At 34.7% G+C, this 20,438-nt stretch overlaps 1 protein-coding gene across 8 annotated transcripts in view; it reads left to right on the top strand.

The window, feature by feature from the left end:
- Nucleotides 1–20,438, top strand: part of OSBPL8 (oxysterol binding protein like 8) — a 239,332-nt gene that overhangs the window by 167,001 nt on the left and 51,893 nt on the right. For 5 of the 8 annotated variants that reach the window (XM_023738893.1, XM_023738892.1, XM_004384622.3 and 2 more), the window contains one exon: nt 13,747–13,817. In XM_023738893.1, the coding sequence (XP_023594661.1) occupies nt 13,747–13,817 (71 nt within the window). Of the gene's footprint in view, nt 1–1,964; nt 2,240–2,259; nt 3,619–13,746; nt 13,818–20,438 lie in introns of those variants that run through there. The other 3 variants (XM_023738898.1, XM_023738894.1, XM_023738897.1) reach the window with 3 other exon arrangements.

Here is a 20,438-nt window from a genome sequence, read left to right on the forward strand (position 1 = left end):
TGTGGGGTTGTTAACCAATGTCATAAAACAACATGTGTACTACTGTTTCATGAGAAACTATTTGTTCTGTAAGCCTTCACCTGAAGTACAATAAAATATAAAAAAAAAAAAAAGAGAAGAAACTTCATCAGCAAATGGTCAAGACAAGCCAAGGTCAGAAAACAATTTGGGCAAAGCTAACCCAACCATTTTGTCCTTCGGTTAAAAAAAAAAAGGTGCAGTGGCAGGGAACTTTTTGATATTGACAACTCTTGCATTGCGTGTCCTGTTTCCTGTACCCCGTGTATTCTTGATTTACTGTGACTTTTTGGTAGAGTATATAGTCTAGTGTAGTATTCCTGAACTGGACTCCTGTGAGGGAATTAAGGCCTATAGAAAAATTATTTAAGTGACTATTTTCTCAATGCTCCCAAGGATGAGAGGTACATAGATAAGGTGCATAATTAAAACCATTATAAATGCATAGGAGATGAAGTTAATTTATTATAAACAATGGATGCCTTAAGTCATTGGTTGTAATTCTGTTGCGGAACCCCAGTTGAGAAGGGCTCCTCTAGTAATTTCTTTAAAAACAGTGCATAGAAGGTAAATTTTTGAGACTTTGCATGTCCAAAAATATCTTTAATTTACCCTCATATGTAACTGATAGTTTGGCTAGGCGTGAAGTTTCTGGATGGCACAGGTGGTTAAGTGCTCAACTACCAGCTGAAAGGTAGGTGGCTCGAACCCACCCGGAGCCTCCTCGGGAGACAGGCCTGGCAATCTACTTCCGAAAATTCACAGCCTTGAAAACCCTATGGAGCAGTTCTAGCACACGCAGGGTCTCCATGAGTCAGAATCAACTCGACAGCAACTAACAACAACAAAATGAAATCGTAGGTTAGAAGTTACTTTCCCTGCTTATGTTTTTATCTTTCTTCTAGTATTATTGCGATACTTATAACTAATCTGACTCCTGATCAAGAGGAGCGTGATGTTCTCAGTTCTGTGCCTATTGACGATTCCTTGGTTTAAATAGGGTTGATTTTTCATTTTTACCTATGGTGGTTAGTGATGTGGCTTTCTTGGCTCTGCAAGACACTGATTACTTGTTCATATCATGCTTTCCAGTGTCCAGATTAATGTTGCTGATGTATCTTTTCCTCGTCTTCCTACACTTGTGGGCTTATGTCTTTAAAAAAAGTCCCTTTCCTCTAATTTTGGTGGAGTTTTAGGAGGGAACAAATTAAGACATTGTCTTCATTCTGCCATTTTAACCTGGAACCTTGCTAGGTATTTTATATATATTACCTAATTTGATCCTCAGCAATCCCATGATATAGGTACTATTTTTAGTAATTTATAGATGATGAAACAGAAACCTAGAGAAATTAAGTAAACTGCTCATGTTCATCCAGCTAGAACAGAACTGGGATTTGAACCCAAGCCGTTTATTTATTTAAAATCTTGCTTAGCCTGTGTGATGTTGTATTCTTTATGCTTTGAAAAACAAACACCATTTGCATAAATGAATCATAATTATTTCTCTATTGTCTATTACCAGTTACTGACTCATGATGATCCCACGTATGTCAGAGTAGAACAGTGTTCCATAGAGTTTTCAGTGGCTGATTTTTTCTAAGTAGATTGCCAGGCCTTTCTTCCAAGTGGCCTCAGTGGACTCTAACCTCCAACGTTGTGGTTAGCAGCTGAGCACATTAACTGGTTGCACCACCCAAGGACTCCTATTGTCTACAATTAATGGTAATTTATATTTTATGACACATAGAAAATCAAGAACAAAACAAAACCTATTACAATTATGGGTATTAACCATAAACTTAAGAAGACCTGGTGGAGTAGTGGTTAAGCTGTCAGCTGCTAACCGGAAGGTCAGTGTTCGAACCCAACAGCCACTCCATAGGAGAAAGATGTGGCAGTCTGCTGCCGTAAAGATTTACAGCCTTGGAAACCCTATAGGGCAGTTCTACCCTGCTCTGTAGGGTCGCTATGAGTTGGAATCATTAGAAGGCAATGGGAGGGAGGGTTAACCGTAAACTTATTTATTTTACTGCTATTCGGCTTTGAAATGCCTTTGCCCAAGAAAGAATGTGTTATGTACAGGAAGTTGAGCTGTTCGTTTTTAAGTGTCATTTTCAGTAAAGAGAAACAGTCCTAGATTATATGAGAGACTGTTGTGTATGATGGAGAACAAGTCTTGAGATGTATGTGTAGTGAGGGAGGAAACTTAGAGCTTATGGTAAGTTACTTATAAAAATGAACCACTGAATAAGTTGTAATTGAATTTGTTGTCCAGCTATGTGTTGTCCACCTATTACCAGGTTGAAACTAAGAGTTGTGATCAGAAAACTCGGTCTATTATATATATACAGTAATTGACTAGAGCTTTTTAACTTGAAGTAAGATAGAGTACGGTAAATGGATTTGAATATAATTAGGAGAGAATTCTTTGAAATTTTAAGATTAGGTGTGAAGATATGAAATAGTGTTATCACTTTTGGCTATAGGTACATTTAAAGTTACTTTCCTGTTAGATTTAATGATGTGAGATCATACTGGTCACTAAGTTTTAACCGCAGTAAAGAAAGGTGTTTCCATTTGTCTCTGTGATAATAAAGTTGTTTTTTAATGGGACTTTTAAATGGAAAAAAAACCATTGGTAGATTGTATATTTTGGAAGTTTAAGTATGATGAAGAAGAACTGTAGCAGCCCATATCAGTTTCAAGGGAACATGTGTTGGAACATACAGCATTATTATGGTGTCATTTTAATCTTCTGTTGGTAGGTTTGCATTAACACAGTCTTAATGACTCATACAGCCCTGCTAGAGGTAAAACTTAAATGTTTATTCTCTGCTTTAGCTGTTGGAATTCATCAAAATTGTACTTGAAAGAATATCTTTCCTTATGAATTCTTAATCGTGGCTGAGGCAAGCAGTAGATTAGATATAAATCTAGAAGCTTCAGGGAAGATCAACAGTATTATGTTTATATTCATTTTCGAAGTAAGCAGAATCTCAAAAGGAAAGTGTTCGAAGAGGCGAGAAGTGTGGTGGATGGTGTGAAAAGAAATGGATGTGATAAAAGGCTTGCATTTTTGAGAAAAGAAGAGAAACTGATGTTATTACTTCATTCCTGAATCTCTAAGTATTGATCTTGCTTTGTTTTCCTAAAGCAGCAATTTACCGAAAGGCATTACTGGTTTGATAAAAGGGAATAGTGTTCTGTTTTATCAGTTCATTATAAAGGAGTCAGCATCATGGCTTAATGCTTCTTCTTTCAGTCCCTTTCTCTGTTTATTGCTGATTTGACAGTCTCTGATCCTTTTCCTTTGCTGTTAAATGTGTGTGTCCTTTGTTTGTGCTGGTGGGTTTTGCTACATTTGAATGTGAGAGGAAAAAAAGCCTGTCATTACTATACTAGTCTAATTAGCCTTCTGGGTAAACATATACATTAAATAGATCTTCTAAGCCATGAAAGAAGAGAGCTCACAACAACGTAGATTTTCTTCTTGTACGGTGGTTTCGCCTGTTTTTTTTCCTCCACGAATTGATGGCCGAAAGCTTGTCCGGAATGCTTCATTTGGAGGATACAATGAACTTTCTCCTTCATTGCCAGGTTTGTTTGTTTAACCTTGCATGCTTGTCCTAATTTCTTGCAGACTTTTCGTTAGAATAAATCGGGCATTTTAACATCTTAAAATTGTTTTCCTTTAAACAACAGTAAAAAACATTCTATATGAAAGGTTAGGTTTCAGTAAGTGCTGCTATATGATTTAGCTTTTCCATATTTTCTCTTACCATCTCTTAAGCTAAAACTTGAGAACTAACCATACAGTAAAGTAGGAATGTTGAGTGCTTATGGCATGAATTTTTGCTTTAATTATAAAATAAATATTATGACCCTTAGATAAAATGAAAACCTTTTCTAGATTTGAGTAAATGCAGAATTCTGTAAATAAACAGATATCTGACCATTTTCTGCAGAATAGTAACTACATTAAATTGATGTTTAGTGTAAGCTTTAATATCTCAAGTTCTGACTAAATTGAAGTTTTTTGTCTAAGTATGATTTTTTCAACTATCTTTTTTCTTGTTAAATATGTATGTATGCAAACACAAAATTTTTGCTAGGAAAATATGGTATTTTTAGGGTTGTGTTTATTCTATGAAATCAAGCATTTGACAGCTATGATTTAGGCGTTAAATATTGGTCAGTGAGATGTAGACATAAATTGATCTTTTGTTGTTTGAAAATCATTCATTTTAGCAGATATTTGGACATATATATTTAAATATAAATAATGCTTTATCTTTTCCTTTTAAAATTTTAAACTGCTGCATAATTATATGTACTCTCTTAAGGTTATATATTTCTTTTAAAATAAAAAAAAATTCTTTAATACTCAGGCACAGAAATATTGATTGAAACTAATGGTTGGTTTAACCTTTATATCTTTTCCTGATAGTTACATTTTGTTAGATTTGAATTATATTTCCAATTTGCATATTAACCCTTATTCTGTGTTTTTTGTGAATATTCATGCCAGTAGGTGTATTTACAATTTTTTGAGATACTGAAACACCTCCTAGAAAGTATTCACTTGGGCAAATTAAATAAATTATTATAAATTCACTGATTAGATTTTTTTTTAGCAGTGTTTCCAAAATGAATTAAAAATCTTAGGCCTGAACTTTCGTAAGTAACATAAGCTTTAAACAGCATTTGTAATCCATATTTAGTCTTCTTAGTGTAGCATAGTTACTATTGTTCTTTCTTATATTCTCAAATAGTATGAATTTTTGTATTTGTCTTTGCTCAGAAGTGGCTTTGAAAATACAATATTGAAATTTTTTTTATGTTGTTGAATAGTCTATTTGCTTTTACCATGAGACTTAGCAGTAGTTCCATTTCTGTATTTGTCTCTGTTGCCTGGTTTTTTTGTGTTTTTAAGCCGGGAAACTTACTAGACATGCTGTTTGCTGACCTTCACGCCATCAGTCTGTTTAATAGTAAAAATAATCATGTGACCTTGATAAACAATAGAAAACGTCAATTTTTAAAACTTTGATACTTATTTTGTAATTGAAAGCAAAATTGTCAATGTATCTTGTCAAAGAATATATTGAAGATAATCCTGTAGGGATTTGTTTTCATGGAAAAGTAGATGGTTTGCTTTGTTTTCTAGTTCTTAAAGTAGAGAAAATCATACTCATAGAAATGATTCTATATTCCATTGCCTTTAATACAACCAATTGTTATATTACAACTAGCAGTAATAAAAAGCTCTCAAAATATCTGTTTCATTTATCAGCTAAGAAGTAAAATAGAATTAAGTACTTCAAATAAATGGCTTTTTGTTATGTATTTTTTAAGTTAAAAGTTTTAAAATACATAACAGTTTTTTTAAGATGTATTTGCTTTGATAAAGAAATCATTGGAGGAGAGGTTCTGCGTTAGTGATTTTTAGAGAGAACTTTTCTTACCATCTTGAGCACAAACCTTTTTCATTTTAATTTTCCTTAGGAATTTTTTTTTGGGGGGGGGTTACTTCTGCCTACAAAACATATTGGTATAGCCTTTTTCTTGATGTTGAATTATGCAGAGATTCTCCTCCCCACTTCCCCACCCTCTGTTCTACTAGTGATACCATAGTACAGATGTGTTCTTTTGTTTTTAGTTCATGTCTGCTTATTTGTTTCTTCCCTTATTCTGAGCTGTTACTTCTAGATATGCTCATTGTACCAATCTCTAGAACAGTACCTAAAAGTAGGAGTAAATAAACTTTGAGCAAAGAAATCTTCTGTAGATAAACTGTGAGTTTTAGTGCATAGGTTGTTTTGTTTTGTTTTGTTTTTCATCTAAATTTAATTATCAGTCCCCCTTCCTTTTTTGGTTAGCTGAGCTATAATTAGTAAATTCTTTTTTTTTTTTTTTAATTTGTTTTGATGGTGAAAGCATTTCTAAAAAGCATTAATATATTCTCTTATGTGGAGAATACGATAGCATTCTTTTGCTTGAAACTTCAATACTTTGTCACTCTCAGGCATTTTTCCTAAGAGAAACTGAACCACTGGGAGTTAAGTAGCTTGCCTGAGGTCAAACAGCTAGTAAATGGTAGTGCCATTGTTTAAACTCAGGTAATCGGACTACTCCACTGCCTTCTATATAAGCAGCTATCTTACTGTATCATAATTTTTGTTTGCATACTTCCTATTAGACAATAGACCTTTTTTATGGTAGAGAACAATGTCTACTTGTGTTTTTATTCCTAACATCTAATTCAATGCTTGACACATAGTAGGTACACTATAAATATTTAATTAGATGATTTAATCATTATCTCTTAGATGATAGATTTACCATCTATCATTCTAAATATTTATTATTCTGAGTATTTATTACTGTCACAAGTCTGTCCAAAGAAAATGTCGAAGTCAGCCTGAATGTGTGTTAGAGAATGAGAACAAAGCTAGACTGCCTGGTTTCAAATCCTGACTTAGCTACTTATTGGCTAGTTGGAAGGGATTTGACTTCAATAAAACACTCAAAGGATACTCTTACTACTTTTATACCTTAATGGTAGAAACAAAATTGTTTGGAAAAAGACCATTAAGAAAGTAGTGAAAACCACAGATCCTCTCTGGAAAAAGGCATTTTTATTCTAGGCCTCAAATTATTATTACAAATAATTTTTCAAGGTCAGTGATAAGCAGGCATATAAGACGATATGGCATGATGAATAAGAACTAGCGGAAACAACAGACAACAGAAAAAAGACCCACCAAGCTTTTTAGATATTAGAATCATCAGATACACTTTTTTTTTTTTTTTTTTAAAGCTGTGTTTACTATGTTAGTTAAAGAAAAACAAAGACCAACTCGGAAAACAGGAAGCTTTCTGAACAGGAAATTATAAAAAGTAGCCCAGCAGATAGCAGACTTGATGAATAACTTTAGAAATGAAACAAAGCACAATAACCAAAATTAAAAATCCAGTAGACATGTTAGTAGCAGATTGGACATATAGATGAAGATAGAATTAGTGAAGAGGAAGATAGGTCAAGATATTATCCAGGATGCCTCAGGAAGAGATAAAAAGATGAACAATACAGAAGAGAGGCTGAGACATGGAAAGTAAAGGGAACAGATCTATCATGTATTTTTTGGTGGGGTGAGAGGTCATAAAAGAAGTGGAGAAAATTGTACAAAAACAAATACTTTTTCTAGAACTAATCAAAGACACCAATCCATAGATTTTCAAGAAGTCCGGTGAATCCCCGCAAAATAAGTAAAAAGACACTAACACCTAAATATATTATAGTGAAACTACAGAACACCAGAAACAGAGGAAAGAAAAAACAGATTTCCTTCACAAGAGTAATAGTTAAGCTGACTTCTACTTTACTTCTTAACTGAACAGTGAAAGCCAAAAGAGAATGAATTTTTTTTTAATTTGCTAAAAGTAAATAATTGCCAATCTAAAATTCTGTGCCTCTTAAAAAAAAAAAATCCCAAGAGTGAAAACAAAATAAAGATATTTCAGACAAATAACTGAGACGATTGCTACCAGCAGACCTCATTATTGGAAATTCTAACAGGTGTACTTCAGGCAAAAGGAAAAAGCAATTTCAGATGGAAAGTCTTAAGTTTCAAGAAGAAATAAAATAATATGTGGGCAAATTTAATGTACATTGATTCTGAAACCAACAAAAATAATGTGTTTCAGAGTTAAAAAAAAAAAAAGAGAGCTTTGAAATATATGACAGTAATAGTATATAAGGAAGTAAACAATAAATTCTTTGAAGATGTTTGTATTACCAAGGAGGAGGGTAAAGATAATAATTAATTTTAAATTTTGAGGAGCTAAAGATACATACTGTAATTTCTACAGTAACCACTAAACAGATAGAGTGATTAACTTATTTTATCTCTACTAGTTTATAATGAAAAGAAGACAAGAAAGGAGAAAAAAAGAAAGTGTAGGAGGAACAAATAAAAAGCTCGATATGATAGGTAAACCTAGATAAATCAGGAATTACATTAAGTGGAAATGATCTAAAGGTTAGATTTTTTAAAATAGCCAATGTGCTGTTTACAAAAGATATATAAAAATAGAAAGATACAGAAAATATGAAAATAAAGGGATGGAAAAAGCACACAACATAAACATCAATGGAAAGAGCTTTTCTATATCTAGTGATGGTCAGACATGAAAAACTGTGACTTGCGTCTCTTATGATTTAGATTTTTAGTAGCTATTTTTAAAAACTTTAACATAAATTGACCTGTTTGAAAAGTGCACTAAGACTTTTATGTTCTGTACTGTGTCAGAAGCCCTGGTGGTGCAGTGATTAGGAGCTCGGCTACTAACCAAAAGGATGGCAGTTTGAATCCACTAGCTGTTCTTGGAAACCCTATAGATCAGTTCTTCTCTGTCCTGTAGGATCGCTGTGAGTCGGAACTGACTTGAGGATAATGGGTTTTTGTTTCTTTAATGACATTGAGCATATTTTCATGTGCTTATTGGCCATTTGTTTATCTTCTTTGGAGAAATGTTTATTCAAGTCCATTTCCTATTCTTTTATTGGGTTGTTTGTCTTTTTGTTGTTGAGTTGTAGGAGTTCTTTATATATTCTGGATATTAAATCCTTTGTTTTCTCCCTGTCGGTAGGTTATCTCTTCACTTAGTTAATAAAGTCTTTTGATTTACAGAAGTTTTTTATTTTGATGAGATTCCATTTATCTATTTTGCCTTTTGTTACTTGTGCTTTCAGTGTCATAGCTAAGAATCCGTCGTTAAATACCAAGTCCTGAAGCATTACCTCTGTCTTTTCTTCTAAGAGTTTTATGGTTTTAGGTTGTACCTTTCAGTCTTTGATCCATTTTGAGTTAGTTTTCGTATATGGTGTGAGGTATGGGTCTAATTTCATTCTTTTGCATTGATTCTCTCTACTGTTTTTCTGATATTTCATTTATTTCTGCTTGATCTTGTGTGTCTTATACCCTTTTTGTCCCTCATTTCCTCCAATATTACCGTCATATATGTTTAGTTGAGTTTTTGTAGTGAACCATTTTGATTCCCTTCTTCCCTTTTGTGAATATTTTTTAGTTATTTTCTTTGCAGTCACCATGAGAATTACATTTAACATCTTAAATTTATAACAACCTAGTTTAAATTGATACAGCTTAACTTCAGTAACATTTAAAAACTCTATTTCTATACCACTCACCGCAGTATGACTAATGATGTCACTATGACAACGAGGTTAACCATCTTTTTATGTACTTACTAGTTATTTGGATGTGTTTTTTGTCATGTGCCTGTTAATTCGTTTGCCCATTTAAAAAAATCATGTTTGTCTTTTCCTTACTGATCTGTAGAACGTCTGTATATTTTCTACTTATGAGTCCTTTGTTATACACCTACTCCTCACTTATAACTATCTAGTCATCCGACAGTTCGCATTTATGACAATAGTAAAAAATCTATTATCTGACTATTTTTCTCATTAATGAGCATGGCAGGCCTTGCAGCAACAGCTGTGGGATCATCTCCTCCCTCAAGGAGGGTCCCTAGGTGACCTTCAGGAAGCTGGGCCCTGCTAACCCATGCCTTCCGCTCCCTCCTGCCGGCAGGGGCGCTGCGTCCAGCTGTCGTGCAGCCAGCCTCCTCCATGGCCACAGCCTCCGGGTGGACTAGCAGGCACCATCAAGCCAGCAGGCACCTGATCTGAGTTTCCAGCTCCTATGCAGCCTGAGGCCTTGCAGCTCAAAACTGCTGTGGGGTGGAAAGGGAGGAAAGAAAGAGGCAACAGAGAGGATGTTTGGAAGAAATGCATGCAAATTTAATGACATCCCAAAGTGAGCTGAAATGGGCCTGAAGCCTCTGCCTTGGTGAGATGGAGTGCTAGGCCAGGCTCCCAGCACCCTCACAGGAAGCCCCAAACCTCCATCCCTCGCTAGGCCCAGAGGGCAGAGCATGCTCCTGGATCATGAACACAGGGCTTGCAGGGGTGGGAGTGGATCCCTGGAGGTGGATCTCTGAGGTAAGGTCTGACCTAGCACCTGATGAAGGTGAAGTGATTCAAGCCTTGGGCCCTCCAGTCACACAGCCCGGCCTTAGCCAGCTTTGTCTCTTCCAAGCCTCCTTTTCTGCAGAGGATTAATTCATAATTAGATTCGTCACAGTGATGAGCACATCAGTAAATCTTAGCTGTTATTACTTTTATGGCCATATTTTCTAAATTAAAAAAAAAATCAGACAAACAGATGGTCTGAAAACAGAAAAAAAAAAATCCTCCATTTTCGCATATCACCCATTTTCGTATAACAGCCTGGTGTTTGGAACCTAACCATGTTGATAAGTGAGGAGTGAGTGTATATACATTTTGAAGTATCTTCTTTCATCCTGTGGCTTTGTTTGTTATTCCCTTCACAATGTCTTTTAAATGAATAGAAGTTCCTTATTAAACAAAGTCGATTTTTATCAATTATCAAAAAATTTATTTTTTTCTTTGGTTAGGACTTTTTGTGTTCTGTTTGCCTGGCATATTGAAAACTAGCTTTGACAAAAGACTTTCATCGTGTTTATATGTAAATAGCATAATAATTTGATGTCCATAGATGGTGCACTCAAGCACTCGCCTATTAACCGAAAGGCCTACCCATACACACCTTGGAAAAAGGGTGTGGTGATCTACTTCCAAAAGGTCACAGCCCTTAAAAATCTTGTGGAATATAGTTCTACTCTGAAACACATTGGGTTGATATGAGTCAGAATAGACTTCATGGCAACTGGTTTTTGTTTGTTTTAGTGGGGAGGATGGTTGGAAGAGAAATTATTACCCAAAATCATTACCAAGCAAACTTGCTGAAAAGTCATGATCTGAGACTACCCTGCATTATTTATAATGGCCAATAATGTGTTGTAGTTTTCATGATTTTGTGTATAAATATAATTTATATAGTTTTTAAAAATATAATTTTTAAGTAATTTGGAATCTTCATACATAGTAGAAATTAATAAAAGCTTTTGAAGTATTTTGATAGAGCCCTTTTGGCTTCTCATAAATGTAGTTTTGTGACTGACTTTTTCAGATAAAGATTACTTTGCACATTTTTAGGAAACCAATTTTTATCTATTCTTCTACTTTTTTGCCCTTAGCTGTAACTTAAAGTGTTTGATCAGACTGGATGTTTTAGGGAGCATTTTGCTTTATCCCTTTTTAATTTTAAATTACTTGGAAGTCCTCGGTGCTTTCTTTTTTAAATAATTACTTGATTTTTAAGTTTTAGGTGTAGAGAATCTTTAAAAATGGGATTCATTTATTGAGTTTGACAGATAACGTACAAATGAGGTTACAAGAGTCCTTTTCCAACACTTAGAACTTTCTACAAGACATTAAAAAATCTATTCCAATTTATGCTTCCTGCTTTTGTTTTAATTCATTGTTTTATTTTTAAAATAGTATGTGAGTCCAGACACAGTGAATTGGATGTTTTTCTTCATCTGATAAATGGATTAGTCTATATTTAACTGCAACCAGGAACTCAGTAGAGGAATTGAAGCAAAAGTCTGTTCCTGTGAAATAAAAAGATAACATCTTTTTTCATTCAAAATATATATTTTTAGAAAATCTTTGTTCTCTTGCACATATGTTTAGAAGATCATTGAAGTAATTTATGCTAGTCATTGAGAATTACTTATTCCAATGTCAGTTCTTCTTTGGTCTTCCTTATTCACTGTTCAGCTTCCGCGTGCATATGAGACGATTGAAAACGCTATGGCTTGGGTCAGGTGCACCTTAGACTTCAAAGTGACATTTCCGCTGTTTAACACTTTAAAGAGGTCTTTTGCAGCAGAGTTGCCACTGCAATGTGTCTTTTGATTTCTTGACTGCTGCTTCCATGGGTGTTGATTGGGGATCCAAGTGAAATGAAATCCTTGACAACGTCAGTCTTTTCTCCGTTTATCATGATGTTGCTTATTGGTCCAGTTGTGAGGATTTTTGTTTTCTTTATGTTGAAGTGTAATCCATACTGAAGGCTGTGGTGTTTGATCTTCATCAGTAAGTGCTTCAAGTCCTCTTCACTTATAGCAAGCAAGGTTGTATCATCTGCATGAAGCAGGTTGTTAGTAATTCTTCCTCCAATCCTGATGCTGCGTTCTTCTTCATATAGTCCCATTTCTTGGATTATTTGCTCAGCATACAGATTGAAAAGTATGGTGAAAGGATGCAACCCTGATGCACACCTTTCCTGACTTTAAACCATGCAGTATCCCCTTGTTCTGTCCAAACGACTGCCTCTTGATCTATGTACAGGTTCCTCATGAGCACAATTAAGTGTTCTGGAATTCCCATCCTTTACAATGTTATCCATAATTTGTTATGATCAACACAGTTGAATGCCTTTGCATAGTCAATAAAACACAGGTAAACATCTTTCTGGTATTCTCTGCTTTCAGCCAGGATCCATCTGGCATCAGCAATAATATCCCTTGCTCCTCATCCTCTTCTGAACCCGGCTTGAATTTCTGGCAGTTCCCTGTTGATGTACTGCTGCAACTGCTTTTGAATGATCTTCAGCAAAATTTTACTTGCGTGTGATATTAATGATACTGTTTGATAATTTCTGCATTTGGTTGGATCACCTTTCTCGGGAATAGGCATAAATATGGATCTCTTCCAGTTGGTTGGCCAGGTAGCTGTCTTCCAAATTTCCTGGCATAGATGAGTGAGCACTTCCAGCACTGCATCTGTTTGTTGAAACATCTCAATTGGTATTCCGTCAATTCCTGGAGCCTTGTTTTTCGCCAGTGCCTTCAGGGAAGTTTGGACTTCTTCCTTCTGTACCATCAGTTCCTGATCATATGCTTCCTCCCGAAATGGTTGAACATCGACTAATTCTTTTTGCTACAGTGACTCTGTGTATTCATTCCATCTACTTTTGATGCTTCCTGTGTCATTTAGTATTTTCCCTGTGGTATCCTCAATACTGCAACTCGAGGCTTGAATTTTCCTTCAGTTCTTTCAGCTTGAGAAATACTGAGCATATTTGAACATGTTATTAGGTTTTTAAGAATATCTGTGTCTCAATCCAGATTTATTCCCCCAATGTTATTTTGCTACCAGTTCTGGACTTGTATTTTCAGTTTAGTAAGAGGCATGAAAAGTATGGTGAGTTTGTTCTATTATTTGTTTGAAACCATCAGAAACCAGTTCATTAGAATAAAAACTCTATGCTTTGGGAGCACAGAAAAGAGACAGTTTGTTCTAAGTCAGGAGAAGATTTCATTGCCTCTATACTCTTGTTGGATGCCATTGAGTCAGTTCTGACTCATAGTGACCTCATGTGACAGAGTAGAACTACTCCATAGGATTTTCTTGGCTGTAATCTTTACAGAAGCAGTCTGCCAAGTCTTTCTTCTGCAGATCTGCTGTGTGGGTTTGAACCACCAACCCTTTGGTTAGCAGCCAGGTGCTTAACTGTTGCATCACTAGGGCTCCTTATTGCCTCTCTAGGCCTTAATTAATTCTAAAGAAGTATTTATACTAGAGATAACCTCTAGGGGTTTATAATAGTTTAAAGCTGTATGTACAGTCTAGGCATTCTGCACTGGTGTTCATCAAATATTATGTTTATTTAAAATTATATGACTTACATGAATTTGTTTTTCAGCATTAAGGCATATATATGTTTAAAAGTAGTAATGCTGATACAATGACCTTTTTTTTTTTTAAAGGTTTTGAAAGAGGAAAGGAAGATGTTTCTCAAAATAAAGATGAATCTTCACTTTCTATGTCAAAGAGCAAGGTAAGCACATAATAATAATATATTATTATTGCACTTTTCCAATATTTAAGATGAGAGAACTAACACTTAGAATCTATCAGATTTTTATTGGATATTTTTTATGTTTATCTAAACCATGTAGTTTGTATGATAAAAGTAAAGTTCCACTGTGACTGATTTAAATACTGTTGATTACTTGGAAATAGAGTGTTGGTAATCAGTGTTCTTTCCAGAATTATATTGTTTATGGTATGTCTGCTACAATAGTACTTCTCAAACTAGCATTTGAATGTTCCATTCAGAGGTATTCTCAGGGTTCATGATTTTTTTAAAAACTGAAATATTTTGAGTTTACCCAGATGACAGTGAAAATATATACATTTTATCAGTTAAAGGCCAGAGAGCTCTTGCAGTGAAAGCCTGCAATTAAAAGATATTTTCTTAGACTGAGACATAGTTTCCTCAATCAGCATTTCTCAGCTGGGATACTTGTGCATATTCTTAGGTCTGAGAGAGCTTTTTCTTTATGAGTACGTATTCAAATTTGAAAAACACTTTTTGATGCACTGGTTTCCCTATGAGTTTATAATTTACTAAACTTTCTATAGTTTTGTAAAGGATTTGACTTTTGACTGCTATTTCTGGTCATATTTAGTAGCAGGAGGAAACTTTTATGCTTGTAGAATCAAACTTCAGTGTCTGTAAGAAGACCGACTTCTTAAGCTGGTAAAGTCTCTAGCTAATACCAGCAGTAGATATTATTCTTGCAGGCTTACATTTTTTGCTCCAGTTCCTGGGAGTGGTTGAGAGGATTCCACAGTATGTTTATATGTATAATTTTACACAAATTTTATTAACATTTAACTTTTCAAGTATTCATTGCATAAAGGTCCATCTACATATGTGAAAAGTACCTAGGAGGAGGCTTAATAGTACTTTGTTTTTTGTATAACATATATACACTTAACATGTATACACTGATCAAGTGTATATGTGTATGTGTGTGTGTGTGTGTGTGTATACAGTGCAGTGATCAAGTACCTTGATCATTTTACATGAAGTGTAATTGAAGAAAATTAAATTTATCTTGGGTCTACCCTGGCTAGAAATAAAATGAAATTTATAGGATAAAAACAACCTATGTTGAAACAATTAATATTAGAATTGGTGAATATATGGCATAATGGTCTTCATACTCCGAAGCCTAAACACTTAACCCAAAGACCTACATACCACAGACACCTCTAGGTAGCCTTTAAAAACAGCCATTGGGGGAAGGGAGGCTGAAAAGAAACTTTGCATACCTTAATGAAGCAGTGTGCAATAATGAAAAAAGAAAACATGGCTTTAGGGCTGCACTGTCCAGTATGGTTGCCCCTAGGCACACGTGGCTCTTTAAATTTAAATTAATAAAATTAGAAGTTTAGTTCCTTGGTCACACTACCCACATTTCAAGTGCTCAGTAGCCACATATGACTAGTGGCTGCCATATTGGACAGCTCAGATAATAGAACATTTTTGTCATTCAGAAAGTTCTAGTGAACAGTGCAGCTTTAGAGTCAAAAGAGCCAAGTTTGAGTCTTGACTCTCATCTATTACCTATGACTTCTCAGTTACTAATTACAATGGTGTTAACAGTTTCCTTTGTATTGAGAACTTATTTGTCATTTTAACTTTCATAACAATACTAGAAAACAAGTATTGTTAGTCCTATTTTATAAGGGAACAAAGTGAAGCTTAGAGAAATTAGGTAACTTTTTTAGGGATCAGAATAATTAGTACTAGAGCTAGAATTCAGATAGCTTCAGTTGTCTTATCTGTGTAATAGGAATAAGATCTACCTCTCAAATTTTGATGCAGAAAGTGCTTGACATTAAGAATTAATTTTCTTCCTTTAAATAAAGAATTACAGTGAATAAGTTGGACTCTTAGCATTAGTAGCTATTTGTATAAGTAAAATTATACTCTTGTTATTTTTCAAGAGCTGAAATTTACTGATTCTCTCTTAACTTAGATTTAATCTAGGTTTATTCTGTCAATTTAAGAGATCCATAGTCACTAGTTTGTTTCTAAATATGTTAACACATTACCCACTCTGTTGTTTTTCACAATTATAAAACTCATGCATTTGCCATTAAACCTCATTCTCATGGAATTCTGAACATTTTTATTCTTACCTAAGTAAATTTGGAGAACGAAATTTTGTCATTCCTTCTATGATTTATCTACATAACTGAGACTATCAAATAATTTTACTTTATACTTTTATGAACCTGCTGCAAAAAGTTTCAATGTTGTCATTTTGATCTTAGGATTTGTGGCTTAGTGTTGTTTCTTAAAATGCATAATTGAGTCCAGTAAACACAATGGAATACACCACCTCACCCTCAAAACATTTTTTTAAATAAAGACAGTCCCTTATTCTCATGAATTACTTCCTAACCATTTTCACTGTATGAATGAGTGAATTGGAAAAGTTTATTATCCCATCTTCTTGTTATTAATAAGACCAAGTGACGTTTTTAAATGAACTTTTAATTGTCCATCTCAACAAAAGGAATCACCAGCATTAAATAATATGTGTATTGGATAAAAGGAAACCTCTCACAAGCATAGAGCCCAAGTTTCTTGACTTGATTCTCTAGCCATCAATCTCCTTGCCTGAGGTTTTCTAAGTCATCTAATCACTTCCTGTAAAAATCTATTTACCTGGACATTTTAAAAAATTCCAAACCAAAATATATAGTCACAATGACTGTAGTCACCTTATTGTTATTGTTTTATATATCTATAGTATTTTATAGTTTTCAAAGCAAGTCACAAGTATTCGCATACGTTAATGCTCCATTTACCTAAAGATTAGATTTTTGACAGTGTCTACAATCTGGAGTATATTTATAAACCTAAAACACAATATATGCCAAGTACTATGTTAAACACCTTATATAGTACATTACCTCATTTAAGTCATAAAGCAACTGTATGAGTTGCTAACAGCATCTTTGTTTTACAAATTAGACTGACAGATTTTAACTTCCCAAAGTCACACAGCCAGTAGGGAACAACATTTGAGGTTTTGGGCGGGGCGCGGGGGTGGGGCGAGAAAGAAAGAAGTAAAAATATAACATGCTGAGCATTCTAAGGCCATTTAATGAAGAGGCAAGCAGTCCTGGACACTAAACTCTGTGGTCTTCATTAAGAGAGTGGTCAGTAGGGTTTATAAAGACAGTGAAACTTAGTAAAATATTGCCAACAAAAATTGTTTATAGTATTTTGATATTTAAAAGTAAACTATTTATGCAGACAGCTTAGGTAGTAATGTTCTTAAAAGATTGTAGAACTCAGTCACTGGTTTGTTCTTTTTTATTCAGAACTAGACTGTGTAATAGGCAAGGATGCCTTGAGATATGTGTGCTTTGATTTATCAAGCTCATGTGACACCCTTCTGGTCTGCTGATCCCTTAACATACTGGAATCTTTTAGGAATCGCCAAAACGGATCTTGTCATTTGGAGTTGTAGGGTATCATGGATTGAATTGTATCCCCCCAAAATATCTGTCAACTTGGCTAGGTCATGATTCCCAGTATTGTATGATTGTCTACCATTTTATCATCTGATGTGATTTCCTTATGTGTTGTAACTGCTACTATCTCTATGATGTAATAAGGTGGATTAGCAGCAGTTATATTGATGAGGTCTACAAGATTAGGTAGCTGTTTTAAGCCAATCTCTTTTGAGATATAAAAGAGAGAAGTGAGCAGAGACACATGGGGGAACTCACACCACCAAGAAAGCAGTGCTGGGAGTAGAGCGCGTCCTCTGGACCTGAGGTTCCTGTGCTGAGCTGCTCCCAGACCAAGGGAAGACTGATGACAAGGACCTTCCTCCAGAGCCAACAGAGAGAAAACCTTCGCCTGGAGCTGATGCCTTGAATTTGGACTTGTAGCCTACTAGACTGTGAGAGAATAAATTTCTCTTTGTTAAAGCCATCCATTTGTGGTATTTCTGTTAGAGCAGCGCTAGATAACTAAGACATAGGGGAAACGAATTCTTTTCTTGCTCATTAAGATAAGCCTTAAATTTGAATCTGACTGAGATGCTGTATGAACAGGTTTAAAAGATGAGTAGTCAGTATAGTGAAATGGCTGAGAACTAGACAGACTAGGTACCAATCTCAGCTTAACTACTTACTGGCTGTGTGACTTTGAGAAGTTATTTATCCATCAGTCTTAGTTTTCTCATTTGTAAAAGGAAGATACTCCTGCTAACTCACAAGATTAAAGGAGGTAGTTCACATAAGCTGTTTAACATATTACTTGGTAAAAAGTAAACAGCCATTAATTTTCATTAATTTTTAAGCTAATACTGTTAGTATCTTCATTTAATAGTATCTAAGACGTAAACTGCAATATACATTTTCTTATTAAGCTGTGGGAAATAGAATCTCCTGATAATTTTGAACATTCATATTCCTCTTATAGTGGTTGTGGCATTTTTGGGTTACCAGGGTCAACGAGAAGACAGAGACCTGTTTGGCTCGAGAAATTTTGTGAAACTATTTTGCTATCACAGTATTTGCTGTCATCATGGGAGCAAGCAGTGTGATGTTTCAAGTTTAGTTCTAAAAGGAGTAACTTTAACAGAGGTTTTACTAGGTTAACCTCTACCTTCTATATTGAACATTGTTTGCAGTTCCTTTGTAGTTCTGCCAGATATTACCATCACCATAATCACCCAAATTTAGTACCAAGTGGCAGATTCATTTTTGAGAGCAATGAAATGAGCTAAAAATACCAGTCTCATTTTTATTTTATTAATTCAGTAGGTATTTATGGCGTACTTTATTTTCCCCAATGGGTATCATTGGTAAATTAACATGGGGCATGCCCTTATGGATCTTAAAGTTGACTGACGGAGTTTGTACCCAAAGGTTTTTTTATCCTTAATCATATCTAGTGATATTATGCGGATCTGGCCATTCAACATTTAAAAGCCACCATTTGGATCAAACAGCCACTAATACTTTCTTTGCATTACGGATGTTGCTAAAAACTATAAATAATCTTCTCCCATTTCTAACAACAATAGACAAAAATGTAAATAATAGGACTTTGAAGGAATATATACAGTTTAATTCTTCCAAGGTTTATAGAAACAACTTTTAGATTTGTGCTTTTCTACTTGGTGAGAGAATGTGATCTTCTTAAAAGAGCATTGGATAAGTAGCATCTAGGGTCTTAAAAGCTTGCGAGAGGCCATCTAAGATACAACTATTGGTCTCTACTTGTATGGAGCAAAAGAGAATGAAGGAAATCAAAGGCTGAAAGAAGAAACTAGTCCATGACATTACCCACACAACCACAACTTCTTCTAACCTTAGACCAGAACTAGATGCCCGGCTACCACTACCAACCATTCTGACCAGGGACACAGTAGAAGGTCCTGGATAGAATGGGAGAAAAATGGAGAACAAAACTCAAATTCCTAAAAGAGGCCAGACCTACTGGACCGATAGAGACTAGAGGAACCCCCGAGACAGTTGCCCTAAGATACCTTTTGGACTTGGAATTGAAGCTATTTCTGCAGGTCACCTTTCAGCCAAATAATAGATTGGCTTATAAAATAAACAGTGTCACCTGTCAGTAATATGCTCCCTTAAACAATTAACTATATGAGACCAAACAGACAACAGTTACCCAGAAACACAGCTGAGAAGGCAAGGAGGGTAAGGGAAGCTAGATCAATGGAAACAGAACAAACAGAATAGAAATAATGAGAATGCTAACACATTGTAAAACATTGTAACCAATGGCACAGAATAATTTGTTTAAAAATTGTTAAAGGAGAACCTGATTTGCTATGTAAACTTTCACCTAAAACACAATAAAATATTATTTATTAAAAAAAACTGGACTAGGAGACCCAGTCTCTGATGTTTTTGATAGTTTGGAAAATCAAGCTCTTTGAGTCACCCTTTCATAATCTCAAATGACGATAAAGGCATTTGTTATACCCATTTCTCAAGGTTCTTATAAAGATCAAATAAAAATATTAAGTATAAACTGAAAGTCTTAAAACAGTTTAATTCATTAGTAACCATTTAGGGGCGTTAGATAGCTAAGAAGTAGATGCTAGGAATATTGGTTTTTAAAAACTGTACAAATTAAAGTGGTTTAATACTAGTTTCAAAGAATATTTCTTCACATTCAGGAAGGAGTAGCAGCAGGACAATGTGTGCAGTAACTTGCTAGAATTTACATAGTTCAGTTTTTTATTTAGACTATTTCAACTGTTACAAAATTACATTGCTCCACCTACTTTTGTCCTAAAAGTAACTAAATAATTGTATATGTTCCTTGAAATTTTTCTGGAAAAGAGAATGCAAAAATTTACAGATGATCTTGTTTAACGTCATATTGTAATTTTATTATGTAGTTTTGTGTGTGTGTGTGCATGTGGGCTTAACATATACACCTACTCCTCGCTTACCAACTGTCTCATCAGACATTTCGCATTTACCACAATAGTAAAAAATCTACTGCCCGACTGTTTGGAGCATTAATGATGTCCATCTGGCAGTAACAATGCCAAGACACTGTGCAGGCTCTGCAGCATCTCAGGTCGCTTGCTCAGCGACCGCA

Source organism: Trichechus manatus, unplaced genomic scaffold (genome assembly GCF_000243295.1).
Source record: "Trichechus manatus latirostris isolate Lorelei unplaced genomic scaffold, TriManLat1.0 scaffold00125, whole genome shotgun sequence".
Taxonomy (NCBI): Eukaryota; Metazoa; Chordata; class Mammalia; order Sirenia; family Trichechidae; genus Trichechus; species Trichechus manatus.